Below are 8,616 nucleotides of genomic sequence, written 5' to 3'. Positions count from 1 at the left end.
GCCACAGAAGGAAAGTTAAAATGAAAAACATATGAAGAATTAAAACAATATGGGATGGACAATTGGCAATATATACAATTAAAAAGCATGTTTAATGCAGACCAAAGAAAAGGTTTCGCTAAAGAACAATCGCTATTTAAAACATTATACTACAAAACAATAAGAAATTATTATTGAAAATTTACACACTATTATGAGACTATGATTTAATGGATGAAGAAGTAAAAGAAACAATGGTCAAATGGGCACAAGACATCGGCCACACTATATATTTAGAACAATGGGAGAAACTCTAGCGCAAGGATATTCACTTTACCACCTGCTACACGATAAAGGAAAACTTGGTTAAAATGTTTTACAGCTGGTATTTAACACCAGTCAAACTCGCCAAAATTTATAAATTAAAATCCAACCTTTGTTGGAAATGTAACAAGGAACCTTGAACGACAATTCATATGTGATGGGGTTGCAAGGAAATAAAGAATTTTGGGGAAATAATATATGAGGAACTCAAGAAAATGTTAAAAATCCCCTTGATAAAAAAATCCCGAAGCTTATCTGTTAGGGCTGGTGGGCAAAGATATACCACATATGAAAAAAACAATCTTTTTGTATGCAACAACAGCTGCCAGGGTAGTGATTGCCACTCAATGTAAATCTCAGGAAATAACATCAAAAGAAGAGTGGATTTGCAGATTAAGTGAGTATATAGAATAGGCAAAATTAACCTCAATTATAAGATACCAAGCAAATCAAAAGTTAAGAATGGAGAGGAAGTATTTGGAAGATTATATGTCAAAATGTTGTTCTAAAAACGACATGCAAATAGGCTTAGAATAAACAATGTAAGCAATAACAAAACCAAAAAAGAAAGAAGAAAAAACCAGAATTTAACAAATATAATCTACTATAGAATGCAAGGACAAAGAGTATAAAGAAATATAAAGAAGTCAAATTGCTGTGGAGGGAAGTAGAGGGTGGGTGGTGTCTTTTATAAGCATATAATTATGTAGTTGTTGTAATTTAGGTATTATATTTTATGTTAGGGAATTATTGGTAATTTTGGTAATTATGTATATATGTTGTTTCAAAAAAAGCTTGGATTAAAAAGAAAAGAAAAATAGAGAAAAGAAACCATCCGAACTAATTGCCAAAATCCCTGTTTTAAGACTTAAACACAGTTAGGGTCCACCCCTGGGTTTTCTCATTGGTCAGTCAATAAACCCTTTCTCTCTCTCCCCCAGTATGACGTCTCCATAATGAGTGGCAAAAGCCACACCTCCTCAAAAAAATTGGGGGGGGGGCAAAGATCCCTAGGGCTTTAAGAGTTGGCTCCTATTCCCTACACCCATAGAGTTCAGGATATTACAATATAAAAACACAAAACACCACATTTTAAAAGGGCATTAGATGTCAATCAGCCAAAGGTCTGGTTAAAAAGAGGCTAATTTGCCTGGTTCCTAAGGCTGTATAATGGTTTTTCCGACCTTTGTATGTATTCTTTGAAGGGAAGTGAGACAGTCCTTCCTACGGAAGCTCTTTCCACATTCAAAGCACTGATATGGTTTCTCGCCTGTATGAATTATTTGATGGGAAGTGAGACTTTCCTTCTTACTGAAGCTCCTTCCACATTACACACACTGATAGGGTTTCTCCGCTGTATGAATTCTTTGATGGGAAGTGAGATTGGAGCTATGACTGAAGCTCTTTCCACATTCGAAGCACTGATAGGGTTTCTCCCCTGTATGAATACTTTGATGGGAAGTGAGACTCTCCTTCTTACTGAAGCTCTTTCCACATTCCACTCACTGCTATGGTTTCTCCCCTGTATGAATTCTTTGATGGGAAGTGAGACTTTCTTTCTTACTGAAGCTCCTTCCACATTCAAAGCACTGATAGGGTTTCTCCCCTGTATGGATTCTTTGATGGGAAGTGAGATTGTCCTTCCTACTGAAGCTCTTCCCACATTCCACGCACTGATATGGTTTCTCCCCTGTATGAATTCTTTGATGGGAAGTGAGTCGGGAGCTTTGACTGAAGCTACTTCCACATTCCACACACTGATATGGTTTCTCCCCTGTATGAATTCTTTGATGGGAAGTGAGATTGGAACTCTGACAGAAGCTCTTTCCACATTTCACCGACTGATAGGGTTTCTCCCCTATATGAATTCTTTGATGGGAAGTGAGACTCTCCTTCTTACTGAAGCTCTTTCCACATTCCACGCACTGATATGGTTTCTCCCCTGTATGAATTCTTTGATGGGAAGTGAGAGAGGAGCTGTTACTGAATCTCTTTCCACATTCCACACATTGATAGGGTTTCTCCCCTGTATGAATTCTTCGATGGGAAGTGAGTTGGGAGCTCTGACGGAAGCTCTTTCCACATTCGAAGCACTGATAGGGTTTCTCCCCTGTATGAATTCTTTGATGGGAATTGAGAGAGGAGCCATCAGTAAAGCTCTTTCCACATTCCACACATTGATAGTGTTTCTCCACTATATGAATTCTTTGATGGGAAGTGAGATTGTCCTTCCTACTGAAGCTCTTCCCACATTCCATGCACTGATATGGTTTCTCCCCTGTATGAATTATTTGATGGGAAGTGAGAGAGGAGCTATGACTGAAGCTCTTTCCACACTCCACACACTGATATGGTTTCTCCCCTGTATGAATTCTTTGATGGAAAGTGAGATGGGAGCTCTGACAGAAGCTCTTTCCACATTCCACACACTGATAGGGTTTCTCCCCTATATGAATTCTTTGATGGGAAGTGAGGCTGTTCTTTCTACTGAACCTCTTTCCACATTCCACGCACTGATATGGTTTCTCCCCTGTATGAATTCTTTGATGGTAAGTGAGACTGCGGCTGTGACTAAAGCTCTTTCCACATTCGAAGCACTGATAGGGTTTCTCCCCTGTATGAATTCTTTGATGGGAAGTGAGACTATGGTTGTGACTAAAGCTCTTTCCACATTCGAAGCACTGATAGGGTTTCTCCCCTGTATGAATTCTGTGATGGGAAGCGAGTTTGGAGCTGTGACTGAATCTCTTTCCACATTCCAAACACTGATAGGGTGTCTCCCCTGTATGAATTCTTTGATGGGAAGTGAGAGAGGAGCCATCAATGAAACTCTTTCCACATTCCACACACTGATAGGGTTTCTCCTCTATATGAATTATTTGATGGGAAGTGAGACTGCCCTTCCTACTGAAGCTCTTTCCACATTCCACACACTGATATGGTTTCTCCCCTGTATGAATTCTTTGATGGGAAGTGAGACCGTCCTTCCTACTGAAGCTCCTTCCACATTCCACACACTGATAGGGTTTCTCCCCTATATGAATTCTTTGATGGGAAGTGAGAGAGGAGCTCTGACTGAAGCTCTTTCCACATTCCACACACTGATAGGGTTTCTCCCCTGTGTGAATTCTTTGATGGGATGTGAGATGGGCGCTCTGACTGAAGCTCTTTCCACATTCCATGCACTGATAGGGTTTCTCCCCTGTGTGAATTCTTTGATGGGAAGTGAGACTGTCTTTCATCCTGAAGCTCTTTCCACATTCCATGCACTGATAGAGTTTCTTTCCAATTAGATTTTGTTGATTGGAAGTGGAATGGGAGCTGTGACTGCAGCTTTCTCCACACTCCAAATTTTTACATGGCTTCTCCCTGGGGATTTTATTGTGGTCACCTTTGGTCATGATTTCTGATACCTCACAGTCTGAAATGGAAACAAAAAGGGATTAGAGCCTCAGGAACAAATGGAGAAGAACTGAAGGGAGTTGGGTGTGTGTTCATTACCTGTGTTGTTTGTCATTAACCAACATATTTAGTATTAGATTCTTTTTTAAATTTAAAACCTTTTATTTTATTTTTAGTCTTACAGAGTCAAAAAAAATTACACAAAAGTTACATAGACAAAGACAAAAACATACATCTCACATCCTTTTTACAGTCATTCCCCTTTCCCCCCTCCCTGGGAGATTTCTCTCCCCCCCTCGGTTGCTTCTCAACCTCCCCGTTACAACATTTGTATTTGCTCCTTGTTCTATCTGCATGCCCTTATATCTTCTTTTATTTCTTCTTTCCCCCATTTACTTGAGCCTTTACAACTCTGCCAAGAGATCAGCCTTTTCAATATGTAATTTGATATAATCCTTAAATGACTTCCAGTTATTTTCTCTCTCCTTTTCCTTTATCCCTTTTAATTCCTCATATTTTGATGCTAGATTATAATACATCATCATTTTTAGTTGCCAATCCTCTTTATTTGGTACTCTTTCTGATTTCCAGTTTCTCGCTATTAGGAGTCTGGCTGAAACTGTTGCATACATGATTATGGTTCTGTCTTTTGCCTGGATATCCTTGCCCAGCATTCTTAAAAGGAATGTTTCAATATTTTTCTTAAAGGAATATTTAATTATTTTCTTTAATTCTTTGTATATCATGGGGGACTTTAATGGAGTGGTAAATCCCGAATTAGATAAATCAACGACTTTAAAGAAAAAGAAGGGGTATAAATTACCAAAAATATTTCTGGAAATTATGGAGAATCATGGCTTGATAGATGCTTGGAGATATAAATTTCCTGTAAAAAAATAATTTACCCATTTTTCTAGTCGACATCATACCGCGAGTAGGATTGATGGAGTCTGGGTTCCAAAGGAGCTATCATTAAATATAAAAACAGAGATCGGACCCCAAACACTGTCTGACCATAGCCCAGTAACAACAATTTTTGATGAAGAGAAACATGATAAAAGTAAAAAATGGAGTCTAAACGTGTTCCTATTAAATAATAATAAAATTAAAAATGGAGCAAAGGAAGTAATGAAGGAGTTCTTTAAACTAAATAATAATGGAGAAGTAGAGTTAAAAACGGTCTGGGACGCAGGAAAAGCTGTGGTGAGAGGGTACTTTATCCAACAAAATGCAATTAACAAAAGAAATAAAGAAAAAATCCAATTAGATTTATTAAAAGAAATAAAGAATAAAGAAAAAGCTCTATATAAAACTGGAAAAAAAGAATTGGAACATGAAATAAAAATCCTAAGATCGCAATATCAAACAATCATAGATCAAGAAATGAACCAGCAAATTCAATTTTGGAAATATAAGAATTTCGAATGGGCAAATAAACCCAGTAAACTATTGAGTTGGAAAATAAATAAAAGAAAGAATGAAAGGTTAATAAATCAGATAAAATCAGATGGAAATATAATAAATAAAACAAGTGAAATTATGAAAGTCTTTGAAGAGTATTACAAACTATTATATCAAAAGGAAGAGATTCAAGATAAAGATATTGATGAATTTTTATTAAAATATAGATTACCACAACTATCATTAGAAAAAACCAATATGTTGAATAAAGATATTACCCTGACAGAGATAAAAGATACAATTAAAGAAATGAAAAAAGGCAAGGCACCCGGCCCAGACGGGTTACCAATTGAATATTACTGGAGTTTGGAGGAGGTTATATTGCCACCATTGAAGGAGATAATGAATAATAGCCTGAGGGAGGGAATTATCCCGACATCTTGGAAAGAGGCGCTGATAACATTAGTACCAAAGCAGAATGTGGATTTAGAGTCACCAAAAAATTACAGGCCAATATCGCTGCTGAATTGTGATTATAAAATATTTGCCAAAATATTAGCCAATAGATTAATACCCTGAATGAATTAATACATAAGGATCAAGCGGGTTTTATAAAAGGAAGGCATGCAAGGGGAAATATAAGAAATATAATAAACATAATGGAATGCCTTGAAAATAATAGGGGGAAACAGGGGCAGAAACGAATGAGGAGTCTGAGGGAACCTAGGAACGGAATTGTGTTAAAGCACTGATTTTTTTCTTTATTTGTATATTTTTCCAGTGCTCTTTTATTTCATTTCCCCCCCCCTTTGCTTATTGGGGCAATTTTTATCTGAAATACCAACTCCTTAAAATTTGAAACAGATTATTGAACTGAAAATTAATAAAGGTCAAAATGAATCTAAAAATATTAACTTGGAACGTGAATGGGCTTAACGATAAGGCTAAGAGAAACAGAACGGAACATATCTTACTAAGGCAAAAACTAGACTTGATCTGCTTGCAGGAAACACACGTTACACAAAAGCATACAAGGGTCCTTGTCAACAGAAAGTTAGGATCGGAATTTATATCTTCTGATAAAGTTAAAAAAAGAGGCGTAGTAATTTATGCAAGACCCCAATTAGAACCAAAATTAAGGTATAAAGATTCTGATGGAAGAATAGTAATAATAGAAATAAACGTACAGGGGGAAAAGATAATTGTAGCAGGTATCTATGCTCCAAATACGAAAAAGAAAGAATTCTATCAATCTCTACTTACGAGATTGATAGATTATGTGGGAGAGAAAATAATTTTGCTGGGGGACTTGAACGGTGTGACTACACCAGAAATTGATAGAACAAAAAAATCCTCAGGAAATAAACAAGCGAAACTACCAACTCCCTTTTTTGAACTAACTGAGATGTTGAATCTCAATGATGCCTGGAGAGTGCGGCACCCCAATGAGAGAGAATATACTTACTTTTCGGATCCTAATAGTTCTGCGGGAAGAATAGATGCAATATGGCTATCTAAAGAATTAACGCTAAAAATATCAAAAGCGGAGATCCACTCCAAAACTATATCTGACCATAACGCAGTTTATGTTTGGCTTCAAGGGAAGGATAAAAGACAGGTAAGGTGGAGACTAAATGAAACTCTTTTAAATGATGAAAAAATAACTGAGAGAGCTAAAAATACATTGAAAGAATTTTTTGAATTCAATTTAGACAAAGGAACGGATATCAGGACAGTATGGGACGCAAGTAAGGCAGTCCTTAGAGGCTTTTTTATAAAAGAAAATACAATTCAGAAAAGACAAAAGGAAAAGAAGAAACAGGAAATACTAAATGAAATCAGTTTGAAGGAAAGAGAACTTTATAAAAAGCCAGAGGACAGGGACATCAAAAGAAATATCAAATTGCTCCAATCCCAGTATACTATGATTATAAATGAAGAGATTGAATGGAAAATAAAATTAATGAAGCAGAAAAATTTTGAATTTGCTAATAAACCGGGTAGGCTTCTAGCATGGAAATTAAAAAAACAACAGAGTGAAAGGATAATTAATAAGATAAAAATAGACGACAAGATAATAACCAACCCTAAAGAAATTGAAGATAGCTTTGTAGCATTTTTTGCGAAACTTTATAAAGAGGGAGGGGAAACTCTAGAGGAGATTAATAATTATTTGAACTCATGCAACCTCCCCAAAATTACCAGTGAACAAAACAAAGGGTTAAATGACCCGATCTCAGCATTTGAAGTTCAAACGGCAATTAAGAGATCCAAGCTGGGGAAAACGCCCGGTCCAGACGGGCTTCCGGCAATTTATTATAAGAAATTGGAAGATATTCTGTTTGATCCTTTGAAAATATTGATGAATAGTATTTTGGAAGAGGGTAATATGCCGGAATCCTGGAAGGAAAGCTTCATAACTTTGATTCCTAAGCAAGGCGCAGACCAGTTGATGATAACCAACTACAGACCCATCTCGTTGTTAAACAACGACTATAAATTGTATGCATATATTCTAGCGGAGAGAATGAAAAGAGTCCTTCAAACTATAATTCATGAAGATCAAACAGGTTTTCTCCCGGGCCGCCTTATGCAAAGTAATATTAGAAGAGTAATTAATATCTTGGAATATTTAGAAGGGTATATTGATAAGCCATCGATAATAATGGCGGTTGACGCCGAAAAGGCGTTTGACAACGTGTCATGGGGATTTATGAAGGAGTTGCTGCAAGAATGGAATTTGGCGAAGCAATTTGTAAAGGAATCCAAGCAATTTACAGCAAGCAGAGGGCTAAAATTATAATTAATGGGAACATTTCGGAGAGTTGCGAAATTAATAAAGGGACAAGACAGGGGTGTCCGCTTTCCCCACTGATTTTCATTTTAGTTATGGAGGTTCTAAATAAGAAAATTAGAGAAGAAAAAGAGATTAAGGGTATAACTCTGGGAAAGAATATCTATAAAATACGAGCGTTTGCGGACGACCTCATAATAACATCTGAAAACCCTAAAGAAAGTCTGCTCAAAATATTGGAAATAATGGATAAATTTGGAAAGGCTGCGGGCTATAAACTGAATATAAACAAACCAAACTTATGGTTAAAAACACCTCACCTGAAGAAAAAGAAGAAATTGAGAAACAACAAAGCTTAAATATGCCAGAAGTTTAAGTACCTGGGAATATGGATAACCACAAAAAATATAAACCTATACGAGGATAATTATACTAAAACATGGGCGGAAATGAAAAAGAAATTGGCGATATGGAGCAAACTGAAAATATCCTTTTGGGGGCGTATTTCGGTGATTAAGCTTAATATTTTACCCAAACTACTGTTTCTGTTCCAATCTATCCCAATTATAGGGAAAACAGACTGTATTGAAGCATGGCAGAAAGAGATTTCAAAATTTATTTGGTTAGGAAATAGACCAAGAATTAAACATGTATTGCTTATAGATCACAAAGAAAGAGGTGGATTTGGTCTGCCAGACCTGAAACTATATTACGAA

General features: G+C 36.5%; 1 protein-coding gene across 1 annotated transcript; it reads right to left on the bottom strand.

Annotated features, from left to right (window-relative positions):
- Positions 1 to 1,811: 1,811 nt before the first annotated feature.
- On the bottom strand, positions 1,812 to 3,506 carry LOC117045166 (zinc finger protein 420-like; the record flags this gene model as incomplete). Its single annotated transcript, XM_033145959.1, has 1 exon — positions 1,812 to 3,506. A coding segment is annotated over one exon (1,695 nt), but the record flags the coding sequence as incomplete, so codon positions are not given.
- Positions 3,507 to 8,616: the final 5,110 nt, after the last annotated feature.

The sequence above is a fragment of the Lacerta agilis genome, chromosome 4, assembly GCF_009819535.1.
Source record: "Lacerta agilis isolate rLacAgi1 chromosome 4, rLacAgi1.pri, whole genome shotgun sequence".
Lineage (NCBI taxonomy): Eukaryota > Metazoa > Chordata > Lepidosauria > Squamata > Lacertidae > Lacerta > Lacerta agilis.
Note: the sequence above shows the minus strand (reverse complement) of the source record. Positions and strands in the feature narration are given on the sequence as shown.